The sequence below is a fragment of the Gracilinanus agilis genome, chromosome 2 (genome assembly GCF_016433145.1).
Source record: "Gracilinanus agilis isolate LMUSP501 chromosome 2, AgileGrace, whole genome shotgun sequence".
NCBI classification, from domain to species: Eukaryota; Metazoa; Chordata; class Mammalia; order Didelphimorphia; family Didelphidae; genus Gracilinanus; species Gracilinanus agilis.
Window position 1 is genome coordinate 481080894 of NC_058131.1, and position 24130 is coordinate 481105023.

General features: G+C 42.0%; 1 protein-coding gene across 1 annotated transcript in view; it reads right to left on the reverse strand.

Moving 5' to 3' along the window:
* The window catches only part of RPS6KL1 (ribosomal protein S6 kinase like 1), a 37115-nt gene extending 13509 nt beyond the window's left edge, over positions 1-23606 (reverse strand). Inside the window, exons 1-3 of the mRNA XM_044662083.1 lie at positions 23339-23606; positions 19354-19478; positions 16218-16310 (exon numbers count right to left, since the gene is read on the reverse strand). Of these exons, the coding sequence (XP_044518018.1) occupies positions 16218-16310; positions 19354-19478; positions 23339-23606 (486 nt within the window). The remainder of the gene's footprint in view (positions 1-16217; positions 16311-19353; positions 19479-23338) is intronic.
* Between the last annotated feature and the right edge of the window lie 524 nt (positions 23607-24130).

The window sequence follows — 24130 nt, forward strand, 5'->3', positions numbered from 1 at the left end:
GCCACCTTCTAATCTGACTTCTCTTATTCTCCTCCATGTACTATCTGTCTACTACATATACTACATGTCTGTCCCAGTTCTGCTGGCCTTGGAGCTGTTTTTTTCCTGTGGGCTAAAGAATGGATCTATATCAACACATCATTCTTGTTGCTGGTTCTTCATTTCTGAGAGGACCAATGATATCACGATGATGTCTTGCCTTACAAGTGAATTGAATTTAAGCAAGGCAGAACCACACAAAGCTATCATAGTCATTGAAGGCCAAGACAAAAGCCAGGACAACTTTTGGAAACCCCAACTCACTCAGGCAACCCAGAATTCCAACAGGCACCCTTCCCAAGATTCTGTCTGGCCTTAAAGAAACCTTACCTACTATTCTTTATCCTGTCCTTAGCTGCGAAGATCCCAATGACTCCAAATGGTCCTCATTAGCCCTATGGCTTAATTAATCCTAATAATATGATCTGATAACCAGTATTGGACACCTTTCCCTTCTACTAAAAAAAAAAAAAAAAGCAAGGACCCACACTTCGAGGTGATCAGACCAACCTTCCAGAGGGGAAAAGATTCCTTCTGCTCCCTGCCTGACAGAAGACATCTGAGGCTACTAAGTGGCTTAGTGGATAGAGCTCCAGGCCTGGAGATGGGAGGTCATGGAAATGTGACCTCAGACACTTCCGAGCTGTGGGACCATGGGTGAGTCATTGAAACTGTCTGCCTCGGTTTCCCCAACTATAAAATGGGGGTAATAATAACAGCTACTTCCCAGGGCAGGGGAAAATGAGATCCCATTTGTAAAGCATTCAACACAAAAGTGGTTACTGAATGCTTGTTGCCTTCCTTTTCTCTAAGCTGGGACTCAAAGCTGAATCCACTCTTTTTACAGCTGATCGTCAATCCACTGCAACTAGACTGCCTATTCCTTTCTCCAAAATGAATTGCTGAAACCTCACCACTACCCCTCAACAGCCTACAATTTGTTATTATTGTTCAGTAGTTTTGGTTGTGCCCAACTCTTTGTTGACCCTTTAGGAGTTTTCTCGGCAAGGATACAGGAGTGGTTTGTCATTTCCTTCTCCAGCTCATTTTACAGATGAGGAAAATGAGACAAACAGGGCTAAGTGACTTGCCCAGGGTCACACAATTAGTAGGTATCTGAGGCTAGATTTGAACCCAGGAAGATGAGTCTTTCTGAGTCCAGATCCATTGCCACCTAACTGCTCCAATTGTATGTAAGTTACATATAATTTAGTTCTTACTATATTGATCCAAATATAAGCTATACTCAACCCCTCCCACCCAGGAAGTCTTTAAAAATTTTTTTTTCCTTTAAAGGAAAAAAGTGATGATAGACTGAAAAATAACTGATTTCAGGCTGCTTCCAGGTTTTTATATGAGCCAGATCCTGAGAAAAAGTGTGGCCATGTTCAGACGCAACTAGTAGTAAATACATCACCTCATCCTATTTTTAAAATTATTTTCTGAGTCTTAAACATGCATGTCTTACTAGACCCTGTGCTTGCTGAGGGCAGGAGAACGTCTTGTGCTGCTTCTGTATCCCCTACAATCCCAGACAACTTGGTCAATATTTATTCATTGATGAGGCTCAGGAAGCAGCTGAGCAATTGGGAAACATTCACATCAGGGAATTTTCTGTTTAGGACTTTCCCTTCTTCTACAAGCTTAACCAAGTTGTTTTTGTTTTTCAAATTTTAAACCCTTACCTTTTGTCTTAGAATCAATATCGGTTCTAAGGCAGAAGAGTGCTAAGAACTAGGCTATTGGGGTTAAGTGACTTGCCTAGGGTCACACAGCTAGGAAGTGTCTGAGATCAAATTTGAACCCAGGACTTCCCATTTTTAGGCCTGGCTCTCCATCCATTGAGCCATTATTGCCCCTAACCAAGTTCTTAAAGGCTCCCCTACTCCCTCCCTGGCCTGACCTATTTTTTCCTCCCAGGGAAGAAATGAATTTGAATGCAGATTTAGAGTTGTTTTGCATAATAGTGCACTGGAAGATTCCACCTTCTATGGTTGGTGAAGAAGTCAAAAGGGGCTTTGGAATCAGAATTTCTTGAAGTGCAGCAGCTACCCATGGGTCCAGTTCTACTGCTGATCAGTTCAAATATGTTGACCTGCTCTATTATCAACCTAGGTGGGGGTTCACCCCTCTTTAGGCAGTTTTGGGCTGCTCTGCTCTCAAGGGTTCGTCATATTGGTGTTGGACTAAGTGTGGATGCTCAATCTATGAAAGCCCAGATCTCCCAGATTCAAGCAACCAACTAGCCTCAGCCTCCCTGAGTAGGAAAGAAGGAAGGAAATAAACATTTATTAAGCGCCTACTATGTGGCACATTTGTTGAATTGTTTCAGTCATGTCTTGACTCTTCGTAACCCATTTTAGAGTTTTCTTTGCAAAGATACTGGAGTGGTTTTCCATATCCTTCTCCAACTCATTTTACAGACGAGGAAACAGGTTAACAGGTTTCAGTGACTTGCCCAAGATCGCACAGCTAGTAAGTGTTTGAGCTGGATTTGAACTCAGCCAGGCCCAGCACCCCATCCATTGCACCACCTAGCTGCCTCATTGTGGGACATAGTAGGTACTTAATAAATGGTTACTGAATTGGATTGAATTGTCAGGCACCATGCTAAGCACTTTATACAAATTATCTTTTTTGTTCCTCACAACAATCCTGAGAAGTAGGTGCTATTATTAGCTCCATTTTACAGATGAGAACTCTGAGGTTAAGTGACTTTTCCCAGGGTACCAAGGCTAGCTGGTGTCTGAGACCAGATTTTCAGTTAGTCTTCCTGACATCAAGATCATGCTCTGTGCAAGATAGCGCCGGCTTAGTGACCTAGGAAGATAGGAAGGATAACTGGTATGTGCCACCATACTGTAGCCTTTTTCTTAAAAAATAAAAAACTATTACAATTATTTTATTAAAATCCTTTTTCTTTAGTATAATAGGGAAAGGTAATTATCATCTCCTAAATAAATAGCTAAAGAGGCCCTCAGAAATCATCTAATCCAACCCTCTCAATTTACAGATGGGGAAACTGAGGTCTAGGAAGTTAGGTGACCCACCCAAAATAAAATGACAGAGCCAAGGTTCAAACTCAGGTCCTTTGACTCCAAATCCAGCATTCTTTCCTCAGCCAGCAGCACTCTGGACATGATTTGTCAATCCCTGTTTGAGTTCAGGCTATTTTGGCACAAGTTTGGAGGATCCAGAGGTTGGGATGCCCGTGGCCCACAGTTGCAGGGCATCCCTGGCTTTTGGGCAACCTCTAGGGGGTGTCAGAGGAAGAAGTGGCAAACTGGCACAGAAGAGCAACTTCTGGGGTGAGGCAGAATGTAGTAAGCCTCAGGCAGAACAGTGAGTTGTTGGGGAGGGTGGGAGGAAAAGTCTCAAATTCAGCATTCCATTTCTAGCTTCAGAAATATGCTTTGGGGAATCTAGTTCCTTGGTCCAAGAACATACGGTCATGCTGCCCCTACGTAGCGTTGCCCCTCCTTGACCAATGCCATTTGGCAACAACTTTAATACATCCCGAGCAAACCCCACCGTGAGAAGCTCCAGGATCACATCCTGTTCCAGCGAACCTCCCAATAACTCATGTCAGGAAAACTCTAACTGCCCATCACATTTTTGTCAGCGATTGTCCCATTTCCTCAGAAGCCATTCCAGACTTTAGTCAGGCTAGATCTGTCTATGGAACTAAAACCACTAACCTTCACGTCCCTTCCCTACTGCGGGGTCACTTCGTGGTTGATTATGTTGAGAAAGAAAAGGCTTCCATGAAATGCTGGGCAAATCCCCAGCATGGCGGGATGCTGGGCAAGGCTTCCCGAGGGATATGAGCCAGCAGGCTTTTCCTGGACCCTTGAAATGTAGAGAGAATGTAAGAGATTCTTCCCTCATGCTCCCAAGCAAATGCCTTCCTACTCTCCGGATGGGTCAGTCCCACCTTGGACTGAGGACAACTATGGTCATTCTGGAAACCTAGAGGAGAGAAGTATCATGTAGGCAGGACAGCGGGCTCGTTGAAAGGGGAATGGAAGAGAGGATTAACCTCGGAGTCAGAAGACCCCAAAGAGTTTGAAACTTCACTCTGCCAAACAATATTTCCTATTTATCCCGTGTAGAGCTTTTTTTGTTTATATATTGTTGGCCTGTTGTCTCCCCCATTAGATTGTAAGCCCCTTGAGGGAAGAAACTACTGTCTCATCTCTTTTTGAATCCACAGCACTTAGTACAGTGCCTGGCACATAGTAGGTGCTTAATAAATATTTATTGAATGAATGAATGAAATTCATTTCTCTTTCATCTATAAGAATCAGAGGGTTGGACCCAAGTTTCCTTCCAGCCCTAACTGTATCTTGTGTGTTTGAAGAATTGATGTATGGAAGAGGAATTTGACCTCTTGTTTTGGGTTGGTCCTACAGGTCAGAATTAGGACCAAAAGAGTATTTTTTTTTAACTCCGACTTTCCTTCTTAGAACTGTTGCTAGGTATTGGTTCCAAGGCAGAAGAGTGGTAAAAAAAAATAATTAAAAAAAAATAGGCAATTGGAGTTAAGTGACTTGTCCAGGGTCACACAGCTAGGAAGTATCTGAGGTCAGATTTGAAGCCAGAATCTCCCATCTCCAAGGCTGCCCCAGGACCAATGGAGTAATTATTACAAAGAGTTAGCTTTTAGTTCAACATAAGGAAAACTCGAGAACAATTAAAGTTTGTCTGAAGGTGGAATGGGTGCCTTAGAATGTAGTTAGTTATGTCTTATTTAAAGTCTTCAAGTTGAATGGCTGTTTGTCAGGGATGTGGTGAATGAGATTCCTACTTAAGGTATGAGCAGGATCAGATGGAGTCCAGGCGACAAAGTAGATAGAGCCCTGAACATCCTGCCCAGATAGCTGGAGGTGTTATGATTGGACAAGCTGCTCATTTTACTCTTTTTCTCAAGCACTAAATAGTCTTCTCAGACAAGAAGTAAGCGCCCAAAGAGTTTTGGGGGTAATGAGTGCAAATGTTTGAAGATAAACACATGGCAGAATGATACAGTGGACAGAGTTCTGGGTCTAGAGCCAGAGGTCCTGGGTTCACACATTTACTAGCTCTGTGATCCGGGGACAACTCAGCTAGACTCTCTCTGTGCCATAGTTTTCTCATCCATAAAGTGAGGATGTTGAACTTGATAGCCTCAAAGGTCTCTTTCAGTTCTAAATCTATGATCCTGTCACCTTTGAGGTGTCCTAGATTTGGAATCAGGGAGCCAAAGGATTTAGAATACTGATTCTGTTACCTAGGTGACCTTGGGCAAGCCATTTCCCTTCCATGGACCTCAGTTTTCTCATCAATAGAAAGAGGCAGGCTTAGACCCTGGCTTCTTAGCTGTTTTTCTGTGACATGGATCCCTTTGTCAGTTAATAGATCCCTTCTCCAAATAATGGTTTTAAACGCATAAAATAAAATACTCAGGATTAAAGGAAATCAGTTCTGATTTAAAGGATTAGGAATCTTTTGTCTTATATGATCCCTTTCGACTCATAATTCTATGGCCCTCCTCACCTTTGTAGTAGGATATTTGTTAATTAAGAGTTAATTGAGTAAGAGTACATTAGAAAATAGTTACAGAGCATAATTTATGGATAAATGCATAGGTAAGGTGTAAGATTGTGGGTAAGAGAATTTTTCCCAGAATGCCTTGAGTTATAGTTACCCAACTATCTTTGCATTTTTGGGTTGATACTGTGTGGATAGGAGAGTCTGACAGAGGCTTGGCTAGAGTGGGAAATTTCTCAACTGCTTCCTACATAAAATTTCATCTAGTAGGCCAAAATCAGCAAAGGAGATCACTGGGTGAATTATCATTTCAAGCCCAGCTGGTTTTCTGTGAGTGTGGAGGAAGACCTTGGAGATTCTGAGCTGTTTTTTTCCAACTATATAGCTAAGAAGAAAAACTTAACTTTCCCCTTTTTTGTGTATAAGATAAGAATTTAGATAGGATAGATAGATTAAGTTTTGGGGGGATTTAGATAGAATAGGAAGAGAGTGTAGCCCCAGCTTTGTTGGGGACTGAAGAGATTCTTGCGAATCAGATTTATTTGGGTGGTTAGATAATATTTATTAGCTTAGGACAAATATATTATAAGAATTCTTATCCACTTAAGTCCTTTTTCTATCCCTTTTCTTTAGTTCTTTTTCTATCATAATAAATATATATTTTTTATACTCCTGGCTAAGCTGGAATTCTTGAGACTGCTCTGAGAACCATCTTGTCTCAACAGTCATAACTTAACAGCCTATCCAGTTGGGATAAATTATTGGCAAAAACACACTATACCAATAATCTAGTAAGGGTGTGTAAACCCTTTCACCTCTGAGATCCCATGATTTCATGATCCTGAGCGGTTCAAAGAATGCTGTTCTTTGGCTTGCAGAGGCTGTTGACTCTTTTTCTAACCATTAGGTGTCTATCTTGTAATTACAATCGAAATCTCTTTAGCCAGGCCCATTGACCGAGGCGGCTTGCATACATCTGTATCATGTTATTAAAAAGGCCCCGATGGTCTCTTGGGAAGAAAGTTTCTCAAAAATACTAAGACCCAGGATAATTCCCCTCCATCCATTGCCAAACGGGATTCCCCACCACCTTGGCCCAAAAGAAATGGTTCAGATTTGCAAAGTCAAATAAATGATGAGCTGGAAATTCTTCCCCAAAATATGGGGAGATACTACCTCCCCTTTAGGACACTCCTGTGCCAGAGGAGGCAGAACCTAAAATATAGACCCAGGGCTGGTTAAAAACATTAGAGAACATCTAGAGTCTGACAGGGCAAGAGAAAAGAAGGGAATAAACATTTATATCCTACTGTATGCTTGTTATAATTATTATCTCATTTGATCCTTACAACCACTTGGGGAGGGGATGGGTGGTAATGTGACCCCCATTTTACAGTTGAGGATACTGAGGCAAACAGAGGTGAAGTGATTTGCCCAGGATCACACAGAGTGTATCAGAGGTCAGATTTTGAACTCAGGTCTTCCAGACTCCAGGTCCAGTGCTCTATCCACTGGGCAACCTGGCTGTTTTTTTCCCATTAAAAGAGATCATGCACACTACACATTACAAGAAGTTACAGATGAGGAAACCCAGAGGCTGCCTTGGAGGTTAATGGCAGAGCCCAGGCATCCTGGCCCCTAGCCCATCACACTGCCTTGACTAACGCAAGTAGGTCAGAAGCAAGATAGCTGGAGGTATTTTGACTGGATAAACTTCTCATTTTGCCCTTTTTTTTACCTCAAGCACTAACTAGTCTTCTCAGACAAGAAGTCAGCTCCAGGAGAGTTTTGGGTGTGATGAGTACAAATGTTTGAAGGCAAACACACAGTAGTGTGATACAATGGTCAGAGTACTGGATCTAGAGCCAGAGGTCCTGGGTTCAAATCCTATCTATTTCTTACTATGTGATCATGATCAGCCTTTTTAAACCCTTATGGTCTATTTTTTTTAACCCTTACCTTCTGTCTTAGAATCAATATTGAGTATCGGTTCCAAGGCAGAAGAGCAGTAAGAGTAGATAATGGGCATTAAATGACTTACCCAGGGTCACTCGGCTAGGAAGTGTCTGAGGTCAGATTTGAATCTAGGACCTGCCATCTCTAGGTCTGGCTCTCAATCCACTGAGCAACCCACATGCCCTAGAGCAAAGACGTTTATAAGAAAATTGTCTTGAGGTTGCACCTCCAACAGATGTGCTTTTTGATGTCTTTGCGGTAGACAGGAGCAAAGCCGGATGTCTCCGTAAGTGGGAGGTCCCCACTGTCCAGAAGGCAAGGTCTCCTGGTTGGATTTGTTCCCCCTCAGCTCCCACGAAGCAGCCCCATGTGACCTGCATGGCGAGAAGGGCAGGCCCCTTGGCTTTGGGTCAAGGATTCTAAACCTTTTGCCCAGGAGAACAATGGCACTCAATACCTCTCCTAATTTGGGAAAAAAGTAGTTGGTGTTCCTGGCTTAGGAATGAAGAGTATGAAAGTGTGGGGGAAGAGACAGAACAGAGAATTCTTTGGAGAGGGGGAAAAAAATCAGTAACAATGATGGGAGCAAATGGTTTGCTTGCATCCTTCCTGCTTGCCTATGGTGGGAGAAGAGGAAAGATGGTTGCCTGACACACTAATGCTTTACAGAAAATGTTTTGTTCATTCTTCTAACCTCTAGTGACCTCTTTCCCAAGCTTGTATTTATTTGTAGTTCTTTTACTGTTGTTTTTGTTTAGTTATTTTGGTCCTATCCAATTCTTCATGACCCCATTTGGGGTTTTCTTGGTGGAAATACTGGAGCTGTTTGCCATTTCCTTCTCTGGCTCATTTTCCAGATGAGGAAACTGAGGCAGACAGGGTTAAATGATTTTCCCAGGGTCACACAGCCAGCATATATGTCTATGGTGGGATTTGAATTCATGAAGATGAGTCTTTCTGATTCCAAGCCAAGTGCTCTTAGCTGCCCTTGTAGTTTTTAGCTATTGAATATGTACCTATACATATATGTGTGCATACAAATATTTATTTATATGTCTACATATATTTATGTGTGTCTCCCCATTAGAATGCAAACTGCTTGAAAGTGGGGATTATTTCATTCCTTGTATTTATATCCCCAACACCTAACAGAGCACCTGGCACATGATAGGTGTTTAATGTTTGTTTGTTTTGATTTATAATTGTTGAAAGTGTGGTTCAGGGAGCAACTAGCTGGCTCAGTGGATAGAGAGCCAGACCTAGAGATGGGAGATCCTAGGTTCAAATCTGGCTTCAGACACTTCCTAGCTATGTGATCCTGGGCAAGTCACTTAACCCCCATTGCCTAGCCCTTCCTACTCTTCTTGGAACTAATACATGATATTGATTCTAAGATGAAAGGTAAGGGTTTAAAAAAAAAAAAAGAAAATGTGGCTCAAAAGAAATGATATGAGAAGACCTTCCCAGCCCCATCTCTTTGCAGAAGTGACATATCTACAGGTCTAATATGTTTCATGTATTTTCAGACTATTTTGATGTATTGATATTTTGAAGATTTTTCTTCTTTTTTGTCTAAAAATATTCCACTTGTTATATGGGATGACAATCTGGGAGGGAAAGGGATGGGGGGAAACTATGGTGAAACAAAATATATATGAAAATTTTATTTAAAAAAAAAAGAAAAAATTTAGCTTGTTGACAAGTTGCTTGAAAAGATTCCATCCTCTTGCAGAGTATTACTCCCGAACCATTGCACCCCTGAAAGAAAGCTGAGATGCCCTGCTTTAGAGATCTTAAACTTGAACATCTCATGGTATAATGTTGTCTGGTGGCATGGAAGAATAGGCTGGAAATTAGTTCCAATTGACTTTCCTGATTCCCCCTTCCTCAGCTGCTGATGTCTTCCTTCCCAAGCCACTTTGCATCTAACCTCTTTGTAGATATTTGTATTCGTTTACCTTATATTTATGCTACATATGTTTTTATGTGTTTGTTGTTGCCCCGTCTTCTTTCCTCAGTGAGTTCTGTGCCTGGTTCACAGTCTCTCTACCTCATCTCTTGCCCTTGCTGTAGGGGATTTCTGCATACAGATGGATACTCCCTCAAATACCTTTTAACTTCCCAGTTCCTCAATCTACTCAGTTTCCATCACCTATTCCTCCAGCCTATATCAGCTACACCCAGAGATGAAAAGACCCTGGATCTTGCCATTACCCACAAGTGTTCTACTTTCATGTTCATGAATTTAGAAATTCCTTCAGCTCATCATAATCTATTATCATTGCATACTTCCTTCTGCCTTGTGACCCCCCCCCCCAACCCTGTTCTACATCTTCACCAGGACCTCTAGTCCCTTTACCTCTACTTTCTTTTTCAGGCTACTGCCTCATGCCCTGCCTATATTCTACTCTCCTGTCTTGACTTCTTGGTGAAGCACTTCAACTCTATTTTCATTTATATATGAATCCCTTGTTCCCTTGTCCTGTCATCAATTATGCCTTGCCAAGTCCCAGCCTTAGATTACTTCCAACAACTGCTACCTTTGAACTCTTCACATCCTGCTAGAGAAAAATCATGAAACCATGCTAGACTAGGTCTACTCCAAATTTCTGTTACATAATCTCACTTGAGCTCTCACTGCAGCAAGGTAATCTTTTTATACCTCCCTAATCAATTTGCTCCCTCATTCATCAAGCCAACTATCACAACTCTCCTCAAACCTCCCATGCTACTCCTGCCCCCATGTTCTCAGCTGAGGACTTTGCCTCATAATTTGATGACAAAAATTGAGGCAAATCACCAAGAGCTAGCTTTTTCTTCTCCCCTCTTTCTTGCCTTATATTATTCAGACTCACTTCATCTCACATGAACAGATGACCTGTCTCCCACCCTATCCTCTTGACACATTCCCTTGTCCCATCCTACCCCATCTTCCTAGCAATTTTTCTTACTATTGTCCTGCTTTCTCACTAGTCCTTAATTTTATTCTACTTGTTGCTTCCCTGCTGCCTACAAACATTCCTATATTTTCCTCATCCTTAAAAAATTCATTTTCCCAGCTGTGTGACCCTGGGCAAGTCACTTGACCCCCATTGCCCACCCTTACCACTCTTCCACCTATGAGACAATACACTGAAGTACAAGGGTTTAAAAAAAATGATAGAAGGGACAACTATAAAAAAAAATAAACAAAAAAACAAAACCCTGGAAATTCCTTTAAAAAAATTCATTTGATCCAGTTATCCTTGCTACCTATTGTCTAATATCTCTTCTCCTTTTCAAATCTCAACTCCTTGAAAGTTATCAACAATTGGTACCTTTCTCTCCTCTTACTTTCTTCTACATCCTCTACAATCTGGCTTCCAACCTCATTATTCAACAAACCACTCTCTCCAAATTTACCAGTTATCTCTTAGTTGCCCATCAAGTGCTTTTTTTCTTAGTTTGGTTCTTCCTGGACCTCTCTGCAGCCTTTGACACGTCAATCACTCTCTTCTCCTGGACAAGCTCTCCTTTCTACATTTTTGTGATACTGCTCTCTCCTAGTTCTTCTACCTCTTTAATTTCTCCTTCTAAAGCTCCTTTGCTGGACCTTCAACCAAGTCAACACTTGTTAATCAAGAGTGTATCCCAAGGCCCTGTCATAGGTCCTCTTTTCTTCTCTTTTTATTTTCTCTCAGTTGGGATCTCATCAACTTCAAGGAGTCTCCGGTTTATATCCCTAGCCCTAAACTCTCCCCTGAACTTTAGTTTTTCATCGATAACTGCCATCTGGATAGCTCTAATTGGATTTCCCAGAGATATCTCCACAGGTCTAAAACAGAACTCATTAGCTTTTCCACCTCACCCAACAAACTTCCCTTTTCTGAACTTCTCTATTCTTGTTAAGGATCCCACCAGTCTCCGAATCATCCAAACTCACAATCTCTATGTCATTTTTTTTCTTTTTTAAACCCTTGCCTTCCATCTCAGAATCAAGACTGTGTACTGGTTCTAAGGCAGAACAGTTAAGGGGTAGACAATGGGAGCTAAGTGAACTCCTTAAGGTCACACAGCTAGGAAGTATCTTTTTCAGATTTGAATTCAGGATCTCCTATCTCTAAGCCTGACTCTTAATCTACTGAGCCACCTAACTGACCTTTCTATGTTAACTTAAACTCCTTACTTAGCCTCACCCCAAATATTCAATCTGTTGTCAAATTTTCTTGGATCTCTCTTTACAATATCTCATGCCTGCCCCTCTCTCTCTCCCTCCCTCCCTCTCTCTCTCTCTCTTCCTCTCTCTCTTTCCAGATACACATGAGATATAGATTTCTCCTTCTCTCTAGTCATACAACCACTATCATGGTGCAAGATCTCATCACCTCATACCTAGACAGAAGTCATTAACTGCCTTCTGGCTGATCACCTTGCCTCCCTATCTCTTCCTATTCCAGTCTATGGTTTGCTCAGCAAACAAAAGGATCTTCCTGAAGTACCAATATGACCACAACATCTTCTTACTCCATGAGATCCAGTGGCTCCTATTGCGTCCAGGATAGAATATGATCCTCCATTTGTCTTTTAAAGCCCTCAAGAGCCTGATCTCTTCCTACCTTTCTAGCCCTCTAGCTTACATCTAGCAACCCAGGTCTTTTCTTTCTTGCTGTTGTATTTCATACATGACGACATTTCATGCTTTTGAACTGGCTATTCCCCATACCTGGAATGTTCTCTATCCTCACCTTTCCCTCTTGGCTTCCCTTCCTGCATACTCATTTCAAATCCTACCTTCTTTAGGATGCTTTTCTCAGTCTCCCTCCCTGTTGAGATCATTATCCTTCTTCTTTTCATATATCTGGTATGGTACCTAGTTATTTACATGAATCTCGATTAGAGGTTCTCGAGGGCATTGACTGCATTTCTGCCTTTCTTTGAAAGGCAACTTACATAGCCACATAGTACAGTGCCTGGGACAGAGTAGGTGTTCAGGTCTGAAACTGGGATTTCTAGGAAGGGCTATTTGAAGATATCTTCAAATAGGAGAAAGATGCTGGAAAAAGTTGAGCCAAGTTGAAAGTGACAGTTGAGGAGTTTGTTCTTTATCTTTGGACCATGTGAACATTCCAGGGTCAAGTTTTTGGCTGGATTCCTAGATCTGAGCTCCCCTTTGCTTTTCCCTGAAAGGAGTCTAAGACCCATTTTCCTGCTTCTGCAGCCAGGGAGTGAATTCCTGGAGTGATGCAGATCGTGGTTAGTGACCAGGATTGAAGTGACCCCTTGGAGGAGATTTCCTTTTCTTGTGACTCTAAGTCAGAAAAAGTGACAATTTCCACTCACTGAGCAATTGCCCAAAGTGTTTGCCTGGCCCTCTTCCTCATGAGGAGGAGGATTCCTAACCCAAGAAAAGGCAATTTCTTCTGCAGTTAGCAGTACTCACTGCAGGTCACATAGATACATAAACGTTACCCCTCCCCTTGTGTTCTCTGATCTTTCATTGCTATTTTTTTAATTCCCTTCTTTAAGTAAAGAAAACTGTTGTCTTCATTTTGTAGTCAGTGTGGCATGTTGAGGAAAGAAGGTGAATGTGGAAAACAGAGACACATCCCACCTCGGTATGAAGTCTCAGGAGATGGCAGAGGTGGTGAGTCCCAATGGAAATCCTAAACGCTTTAAAGCACTTTATGACAGTATTTCCCAAACCAGTTATAGTTGATAAACAGAAATGGTTTTAAGGAGAGAGATGAGTAACTTAACATAAATAAAAAGTCCCTAGATCTAGTGGCATACATTTTCAAACCAGCCTGGACCTGGGATGGGGAGGAACATTACTGTTTTTGCCTTTTTTTGGATACTTCATTGGTGTTCATTCCCCTTCCTAAGCTTCCCCTTGTTACATGTGTGTTTGTGTTTGTGCATGTATGTTTTGTAAACCCTTACCTTCTGTCTTAGTATCAGTTCTAAGACAAAAGGGCAGCAAGGGCTAGGTAATTTAGGTTAAGTGACTTGTCCAAGGTCACATAGCTAGGAAGTTCCAATTTTTCAAATTTGAACCCAGGTCCTTCCAACTTCAAGCCTGATACACTATCCACTGTGATACCTAGCTGCCCCTAGTGATGGTTTCTCGTCCCTTATCGTTATTCCAGACAGTGCTAGGGAGGTAGTCAGAAAGATAGGTGCATACAGAGAGAAAAAATAAGTTTAATAGGTAGATAGATGGAAAATGTCTTAAATTCTTAATATGGAATAGGCAGGCATACTATGTTAGACACTAGAAATATAAATAAAAGCATACTGGTAAATTCTGGTAAGTGAAGGGTCAACAATCTTCATCCTTCTCCAAATTACATATGGCTGTGGATTTACATGAGAAGGTACCCCATTCCACCTGCCCTGGCCAGTGGTAACCTTGAGGTGCATCAAAGGCCACCAGTCTCAGTCTCCTTCCAGGGAGGAACATCACTCCTTGGTTGTCATCTGACACATACTACTGATTAAAATGTTGAATGGCCAAGTTCACTACCCTGAAGACTTCCGTCCAGGATGATATTAGTTCACTAATCATGACTCTTTGGACCTGTTCTTCCATCAGTTCCAAATCCACCTAACAACCATCGAGTAGTCAAAATGTCTCCATCTCGTGAACTAGTATCTCATTTGAGATCAAATGCCAAATCTTGGTACAGCATGCCATAGCATTCTCCTGATATCATAACCCTGCCAAAAAACATTCTGCTGATGGTGAGTTAGTAGAGAATTGTAGGCTCTTAGAACTGGAAGAGATCTCAGAAAATAGAAAAAGGTTCAAATCTGGCATCACATGCTTCCTAGCCGTATTGATTCTAAGATGGAAGGTAAGGGTTTTGTTTTTTTAAACAGATAGAGGATCTGAGTCACAGAATCATAAATTTTAGAGGAGAAAAGGATCTAAGGAGCCATCTAGTCCAACCTTCAAGGAATCTCCATATGCCTCTTAGACCATCTAGCCTCTGCCTAAAGATTTTCTTTTTTCTCTTTTTTCTTTCTTTCTTTTTTTAATAACAAATTTCCACATAAGTTTTCCAAAGTTACATGATCCAAATTGTCTCCCTCCCTTCTCCCCCCGAAAACCCTACAGCTGACAAACAATCCCGCAATTCCTGCCTGAAGATTTCCAAGGAGAAGGAACCCACCACCTCCAGAGGCAACTTATTCTACATTGGAACAACTCTAATTGCTAGGAAATTCTTCCTAAAGCCTAAATCTATCCTTGGTTTCCACCCATTCTTCTTGGTTCTTCCCTCTAGGGCCAAACAGTACAAATCTAATCTCTATTCCGCATGACAGTCCTTCGAATACTGAAAATATAGTTATCTTGTTCCCGAAGTCCTTTCTTTTCTAGTTGAAACATACCCCGTTGTTTCAACCAACCTTCATTTGGCATGAACTCAAGACCCTTTACCATTCTGGTAGTCTTCCTCTGGATGCTCTCCAGCTTTAGCAAAATCCTTCATAAATGGTGGTACCCAGAATGAGATACAATATTCCAGGTGTACTATGACTAGGGAAAAGTCATATATATATATATGGACCATCATCTCCTAATCTTTGGAATTCTCTCAATGCAGCTTAAGCTCACATTTGGTTTTTGGCTACTACTCCATAGTGTTGACTCACGTTGAGCCTGAAACCAAACCCCAGAGGAGTGAGATGATTTCTCCAAGGCCAAACAGCTCATTAATGACCAAGCCAGAATTATAACCCACTTCTCCTAACCCCTACCTCCTCTCCCCCATCCAGTATTCTTTCCACTATACCAAATCTGCTTTCCCTAAGACATCACCCTTGTACATAAAGGACGATGTACCCCTGCTTGTATATAAAGGATAGAATGCTGTGTTCCACTTCTCAGAGGCCTACATTGGACTCTGGGCTCTTGATAGGATAGCAAAGTTTCTATTATTTATGGTATCAGGGTAAAAGAAAAAAACATGGAGGAATTTAATTCATGGATGATCCAAAAATCTCCTTTGAACCAAGCATTTTGTCCTCCTCCCCAACCAATTCTAACAAGTAGCCAAAGGGAGTGTTTGGAATTTCATCTCTCCCTGCCCAGTCCCCAGAGAGAAAATGTTCAAAAGGTGGGCAGTGGGAGAGGAGAGGTAGAGAGCAGCCAAGGGCCTGGAGAGTCCAGAAGCTGGGTAGTGGGGAACTGGCTCCATGCTCACATCATCTTAGGGCCACAAAACAGCCTTCTTCTTGGCTAGGAAACCTTGTCCAAGGCCCATGGGGAGGTGATGGGGAGGGTGGCTGTGGGAAGGGGGAGGAAGCCAGCCTGCAGATTATTGAAGTGAAAATTGGCAGGATTTCCTAGGCATCTTCTCTAGTTTCTGCTTGACTTCCCGTAGGGAGTGTGTTGCCTGCTCTGTGTGTCTGAGCCCAAGGGCTGTGAAGCTGCTATTGTCTGACTGTTGGCTGTTCCACTGTTCTCCCTTCCTTGAGATGTATGGAAGGGTTCTGGGAACTGTATCTCTTTTGGATAGGACCCCCAGAAGGCCTGGAGGGAAGTCTGGCCTCCATGCAGTCTCTCTCCTTAGGGCGACCAGACTCTAGTCTCTTCCTGGGGATGAGACACTGCTTTGAACCAAAAAACCCACCTTCTTCCCAAGGTCCCCTTCCCCCAACTCTCGGAGCTTCGGGAAGGATTTTTCTCAAAAGAGGCACAAGCTACTTACCTTTTCGATGACCCCCACTACCTTACAACACCTCAGGTTCTCTACTGCCGAGCTCAAGGTACGGATAGGCCGGAGCCTCAGGCTGCTGAAGCCCTACAGAGGAAAATGAGAGATGGAGAGACACTGAGCCTGAGTGATGGGTCCAGAGCTTCCTTTTGTGTCCTCAGGGAACTTCCTTAGACTCAAGCTTACAGTGACCTCAATTCTGTGTGGTTATCCCTCTTTACTACTTGAAAATCTAAAGCTCAGGTCTGCCAAGGTCACTCCTCTGCTCACGAAGCTTAGGTCTATTGCTCTATTGCCTCTAGGACAAAATACAGAGTCCTCTGTAGCATTTAAACTACTCCACAATCTGGTTCCAGCCCATCTTTCCAGATTTGCTTTATATTACTCCCCCTCATGAACAACACATTCCAGGCAGGTTGGTCTACTTGGGATATCCATCTCTCATCTCTGGATCTTTGTCCTATGCCTAGAATTCCTTCCCTCCTCACTTCTGCCTCCTGGAATCCTTTGTTCCCTTCTAGGCTGAGCTTAGATTCCACCTCCTACCTGAGGACCTTCCTAATCTCCCCATTTGTTAAATCTCTGTATTTCTCCCTCCCCCAATTCCTTTGCATTTACTACTGAGTATATGTTCTATCCTCCCAGAAAGCCATGATAAGTACTCTGTACCCTCACTGTCCAGCATGGTGCCTTCCACACAGTAAACCCAATAAATGCTATAACTGAGTTCAAGCTGGAGGCAGAGGGGATTTAGAGACTTCAGGGACCGCCATTGAAGCATGGCTCCCCACCTGTGTCCACACACTCTAGGGGCTGTTTCAGAGCCCAGCATGGCACCTTGTACATAGTAGGAACTCAAGAAATATGTAATGGACAGGGGCAGCTAGGTGGTACAGTGAATAGAGAGCCAGACCTGGAGACTTCCTAGCTGTGTGATCCTGGGCAAGTCACTTAACTCTCATTGCCTAGCCTTTACCACTCTTTTACCTTAGAATTGAACCTGACAAAAGGTAAAGATGTATATATATATATTAAAAATGTATATATATGTACATATATATGTGGAGAGAAGAGAGGAGAGAGAGAATGACAGGGGGAACAAGAGGGAGAGAAGAGAGGAGAGAGAGAAGAGAGAACAAGAGCAAGAGAGAGAAGAGAGGAGAGAGAGAGCAAGAGAGAGAAGAGAGAGAAAGAAAGAGAAGAGAAGAAAGAGAGAGGAGAGAGAAAAAGAAGATAGAGNGAGAGGGAGAGGAGGAGGAGGAGGAGGAGAGAGAGAGAGAGAGAGAGAGAGAGGAGAGAGATCTTTCAGCCATACTACTGAGCTGAAAGCTTCCAATTTAGGATACTGATGAATGCAATTACCCCTGGGAGAGTTCCAGTCAGTCAATCCACAAGTTCTTATTAATCATTTACTAAGTGCTTGGCACTGCACTAAGCACTGAGGATACAGAGAAAGCCAAAAATAGCCCCTTCCCTCAAGGAACCCACAATCTAAAGGGGGAGACAATGTGCAAGCAGCACTATGTACAGATAAGCATTATATAGGCTAAATTGGAAGTAATTTGAGAAGGAAGGCATAGCATTAAGAAGGATCTACAAGGCTTCTTGCAGGCAAGACAGGGTTTTAGCTGAGTCTTAAAGAAAACCAGCAGGGCAGAGGCAGCAGTCTGCCTGCATGTTCGTGTTTGTGTCTCCCTTAAGTCTGCCAGCCCTTTGCTGTGCTAGGATGAAGAGGAGAGAAGGGATCTTGACTCACAACAGCTTTTTGCCTCTCTGGTTCCTACAAGCTCCTATTTGTAAAAGCTGCCTAGGCCCTTAGACTGTAGGGCTATTGATGGCTTGGCTGTGTCTCTTTCCCTCTGCCAATAAGACATGTAGAGAATGGATGGTGGAGTCCAGAGGAAGTACATGAGATAAATTGTGCTAGAGGCTAAAAAAAAAACCAAACAACCAGACCAGAGTTAAGCTGTGGGGATCCCAAGAAAGGAAGAAGCCTCTGGAGAGCTTATGTTCATTTTTTTTTTAGGGGAAATGACACCAAAATATTGGCCGATGGCTGACATTTATTTTAATTTTTGCCTGAGAAAATATGGCACATGGAGTTGAGGCTCAATTTCCTGTTGTGTTTAGAGGGGATTGGACTAGATGACCTTTGAGATTCTTCTGAGCCTCAAGTCTCCAATCCTAAAGGATTCATTTGAGAAGCACCAAGAAGAACAGAAAAAAAAAAAGCAAGAGGGAGAAAAGAAAGGCCACCTCAACCTTCACTCTTCCAACTAGCAAAGAATAGTGAACAAAGTGGACTCAGGATCTTATACTGGGACCTTAGAGGCCAATTGATTCAACCTCTGCAATTTAGAAATGAAGAAACAAGCCCAGAGAGGGTAAGTGACTTCCAAGGTCAAACACAAGGCAGAGATGGGATTTGAACCCAAATCCTCTGACTCCAAATCTAAGGCTCTTTCAATTTCCATCAGATGAACCCTTAGTTTTAGATTTATAAGTGCCTCTGGGGACTTACATATATCTTCAGGATTAAAGGTAACTTGCCTATTTAAGAGTCTCTAGCTTTTTTTTTCTTCCTTTTTAATAAAACATTCTTCTAAGCAACTGTGAGAAATATGTCTTTGTTTACTGGAAGCCACCATACAGTCATTTCCCTGGGTTCCTGGGATGTGAGCTTGGAGTCAAGAAAAATTAGAAAACCCTCCAAAGTAGACAAGTGGCTTTAATGCCATGACTTTGACACATGGGCTATAGTGGGAGGATAGTTGGTGGATTATATTAGGAGGATATTTAGGCAGCTGGACGGCATAGTGGAGAGAGGGCTGAATATAGAGTCAAGAAGACCTGAGTTCTAATTTTGCCTAAACTATTTACTAGATACATGACTGCGACTCTTACTTAACCTCTTTCTACCTCATTCTGCTTATCTATAAAATGAAAATATGAGGCATTCAGGACCTCATATCTGTATATCAGCATCTATATCATAAGGTTGTTTTAAGGATCAAATAAGATAATATATGTAAAGTACTTGGCAGACCCCAAAGCCATTATTGCTATTTCCTCTCACATGTCACATGAAATTATGGATTCAAGGAAACCTGGAGGCAACCAATCTCCTTACCGTGCCAGGGCTGGTCCCGTTCCCCAGTGTCCTTTGAAGGTGGCAGTTGAAAATCTCCTCTGCCCGCCTCAGGTACTTGGTAATCTTCCTTTTCACTGCTTCACGCCGCTCTTTGTTGGGATCAACTGAGGGAGAGATGTGGATCACCTCCTGTGCTCTTAACCCTCCAAGGATGGAATCCCCTCCCAGACCCAAGCTCTGATGCATGAGTGAGTAGGGGTGGGTTCTGAGATGTATTAACCCTCAGTGGTCTTCTTGTTGCTTCTCTCTGTGTATCCTATTTGGGCCTGGCAGATTTACCCTGAAGATGGGGAGAAATTGTATTCTACATTGTTGCTTCTGATGACCAACCTCAGAGCTGTCCCCTTATCTGCTATCAGAACACCTCATCCATCATAAGAAGAGCCGGGAAGCAAGAAAAGAAAAACTACAACAGAGAACAATGAATCAGAGAGTAGAGAGGAATATGGAAATGTGTGTACTTGCTTGGGAGAGCGTCCAGGACTGATGGGCGGAGTTGGTTTTTGTTTTTTTAACTGTTAGATAGACTATTTATTATATATACAAACACAATTTTTCTACATCACAATTAAATAGAATGGAATGAATTTTTTATTCTTCATTTCTCACCAAGTGATTTGGTTGATTCGCTCAGATTCCGGTCCATCGTTCCAAACCCTATCCCAATTGTCCAGGCAGACCAAGTCAGATTTCCAAATCTGCTTGTGGCAGCAAAAGGAGGAGTTTGGGCTGGATACTGGCCTCAAATACCCAATTTTATGAGCTTACTGGGAAGTGAACTTTTATTTGAAATTTTTTTTATATTTCAGTTGAGAAAGGATAAATTGATGAATAGAGTAATCTCTCTACTCTAGGCCTAGAAAAGGAAGTCTTCATGATAGAGCTGCCCCTATTTCTGAACATCGGTCAGAGTCCAGGGATCCGAGAGCGGTCAAACTCAAGTCCTCTGACTCCAAACCCAAGGCTCTTTCAACTCCATCAGAGGAGTCTGGGAATGTGCTACAGTCAGCTTGAACCAGCTTTCACAAAGTCGATTGTTAAACATCCATTGTGAGCATTTAAACTTTGGAAACCATCAAATGCTACAAATCGGGGCTCGATATAGGTTTTGCCGATTTTTTAAACTTAAGAAAGTAAAGGAGAAAACGTTAATGGTGCAGATTAAACTTTGAAAGGTATCACCTATACTTTTTTTTTGAAGAGCCAATTAAAAATATTTATCAGTATGCCTTTGCCTAATATCTATCTCTTGCCTTCTCCCAAAGAACTAAGAAATCATCTCCAGCTCAGCTCCAAAGAGAGCAGCCAAAGTAGGAGCCCATCAAAAGCTCCTAAACTTTGAAATCCTGAGTTCTGAGCACCTAGACCAAGCACATGACAATTAATCATGCTTTGAATGATGAGGCTACAGGAGAGAAGAACCACATAGCCAAGGTATTCCTGAGCCTCAGTCTTCTAGAGAAAGAAGCATTCTTGGGCAGCCTTGGGATGCCTTATTAGCAACAAGAGCTCTAGAACAGAGACATTTAGAGGAAAAAGGGAAGTGGAGTGTTTGAGTGTAACCAGCTTCTTTGCGGGAGAAGATTATACAGGGGAATACCTCTCCTACAGCTGGAGAAATGAAATGGTAAGGGGCTAGAGCTACAATATGGGGAAAAACAAAACATCTGGACTTTGCTTTCTCTTACCACTGTGAATTATTTGACAATAAAATAAAAAAGAAGTAAAAAGAAACAACCTAATGAGGGCAACTAGGTGATACAGTGGGAGTCCTGAAGTCAAAAAGACTTGTTTTTTCCAGAGTTCAAATCTAGCCTCAGACACAAACTAGTGTGGGATCCTGAGCAAGTCACTTACCTCAGTTTCCTCATTGAGAAAATGAATTGGAGAAGGAAATGGCAAACCACTCGGGTATCTTTGCCAAGAAAACACCAAATGGGGTCACAAAGAGTTGAACAACACTGAAAAATGATCCAAAAGGTCTAATACCACTAGCTAAATCCAGCTTTTTATCCTTCTTTGGGAGAGACTAGGTCTTTTAGGGAAGTATCTTAAGGGTGAATATTTTCATGGATTTTAGAGACTAAAAACAAGACTGACTCAAATATTAGGGGGTGCCTGTCTAGCAAAGCCAAGTGCATTTCCCTTCCAAAGGAAACCCTCAGGGTAGGATCTTAAAGCTGAGTACTTATATGGAACTCTGGAGTGAAAATGGCACTCAAAGGAATGTCAATAAGGTTTTTTTGTTTTGTTTTGTTTTTTGAGGAAAAACCCAACTTCCCTGGGGGGGAATCCAAACTATAGGGTGAGCTAAGAGTCTGAGTAGTGACCTGTATTCAAATATCCATTATTCCTTTGAGTGCTTGCATAGGACTGGAGGACTCTTTTGTCTATGTCTAAGAACACTTAGAAATTAAGCTCTATAAGCAATTTTCAGAGATTTCCTAGCAGCAACTCTGAGTGTGAGTGAAATGAATCAGAAAATATGATTTGAGAGGCCAGCGCCAGCTTTAAACTCATTCTTTATATGCCCAGAGTTTGGAGTGCTGGACTAAAGTTACTCTAACAAGATAAGAAAATTATCCCAAGATGTTTCTAAATTCTTATTTTAAAACAGCTCTTTTGCAAAGGAGGAAGAAGAAAATTTTGCCTCCATGACTAGTATTCCATTGAGGGTAGTCAGAAGATTACTTTCTCCCAGAAATGAATTTGTTCAATTTACCTTCAATCTAATTAAAACCATTCTGTGATGGAATGAAGAAACTAGGAGTCAGAAAACTTGGGTTGAAGTCTTTCCTGTATCTGCCATTCGCTAGATTCACTAGACTTGGACTAGTGACTTATTTTCTCTAAGCTTCAGTTTTCTCATTTACAAAATGAGAATAATAATTTCCGTCTTACATATTAATGCACTGTTGCTAGAGTTTTGAATTGATATAGGCCCATGTTGGTGAACCTATGGCCCGCATGCCAGAGGGGGCTGTTCCCTTTCCCCTCTCCATGTGTGCTAGAGGACATTTCTCACATCACTCACCCCTCTGCCCAATGGGAGCTCTTCCTCCCTCCCCTGTCTAGGGTAAGGGGGTGGCTCACATGCGGCATGAGGGTTGTAGTTTGAGTACATGGTTTCTGAAAGGTTCACCATCACTGGTATGGCCATTCTGGAAAGCAATTTGGAACTTTGTCCCCTAAATCGCTATATAATCTTTGACCTAGTGATACTGCTAGTAGACTTAAAGAGAAAAGGATTCATTGGTATAAAAATATCCATAATGGTTCTTTTTGTAGTGTCAAAAAAAGAGAAACTAAGGGAATACCCATCAACTGGGGAATGACTAGACACATTTTTGTATATTAATGAAATGGCATGTTACTGTGCCATAGGAAATGATGAAAGGGATGGTTTCAGAAAAACTTGGGAAAGTTTGTATGAAGTGATACAATGTGAAATGAGCAGAACCATATATAATATTGTAATATATTATATATAACTTTAAAAAAAGCTTTGAAAGAGACAAACTTTGAAAGACAAGAACAATGACCAATGTAAGACCACAACAAAATTCAGGGGATAAATAAAGAAGTAGGCTACCCACCCTAGATGGAGAAGTGATGAACCTGAAGAATGAGACATGCATTTTTTTGAAAGGGCCATTGTAAGAGTTCATCTTGTTTGGCTCTACATGTTTGTTACAAGGAATGTGTTTCACTTTTCTTTTTCATTTGAGGGAGAAGGAAGAAGGTAGAGAAAATGGATGTTTATTAATTTTTAAAAAGTAAACTAAAAGTTTTCTTCAAAGATATTACCTGCTTTTTATGTGAAAGGATGCCATAACTAAGAAATGTTTTTATATACTCATATAATGTACATAAACTATTGGTTGTCCTTCCTCCCTCAATAAACAATTCAAAAGTCTTCTCAAGTTGTCCAATGCCCCTCTCCCAGATTCTCCAGCCCCAATACCTTGTACTCCATTGAGTAGCACATCGACCCCATTTTTATAGTGGTTGAAGGCTGCTTCATAGTCCTCGCTCACATCCCTCTCAAGTGCCAGGCGAATCTGTTTGGCTGCATCCACCAGATAATCACGCTTGCCCATTCCATGGACATCAGGGCTCTCAGGAGACATGTGGTTCTGAATCTGTTCCAGGTAGACTTGGGTCTGGGACAGTGCACGTGAGCAGGATTCTGATTCCAGGCCTGGGGTGGGCTGCAGAGACACTTGGCTCATGGTTCCACCACGTGAAGAGTGCTCCTAACCCCCATTGCAGCCTAGAATAGGTACAGACAGGCAATTGGAGGCTCCTGGGCGTAGGAGCCCTGTTTTCTGTCTTCTTGCCAAGGGCTCTTCCTCCCTACTATTTCCTCCCTCTCCTGTTTCTGTTTTTCTTTACATTCAGAACTATCTTTCACCAAAGACTCTAATGCTTCTTAAGCATTAAATGATTTTGCTGTGGGCTTTGTATATAAGGGGGTGGTGGAGAAGCTTCAGGGCAATGGGATGAAGGAGAGAGGGGCTTACTGGGGAAGGCATAGTTCCAGATATAGGTTCCCTGGATGAACTAGAGCCCCAGAGGGGCAGTATGCTGACCAATACTTGAAGAAGGTTCAACCCTAAAGCTCAGCCATCCATACTATATAATATCTGAAGTTCCTAAAAGACTTCCTTGCCTTGTGGGTGACTCATAAAAAGTTTTTGATGATAGATGGTCTTCCTTCCTTCCTTCCTTCCTTCCTTCCTTCCTTCCTTCCTTC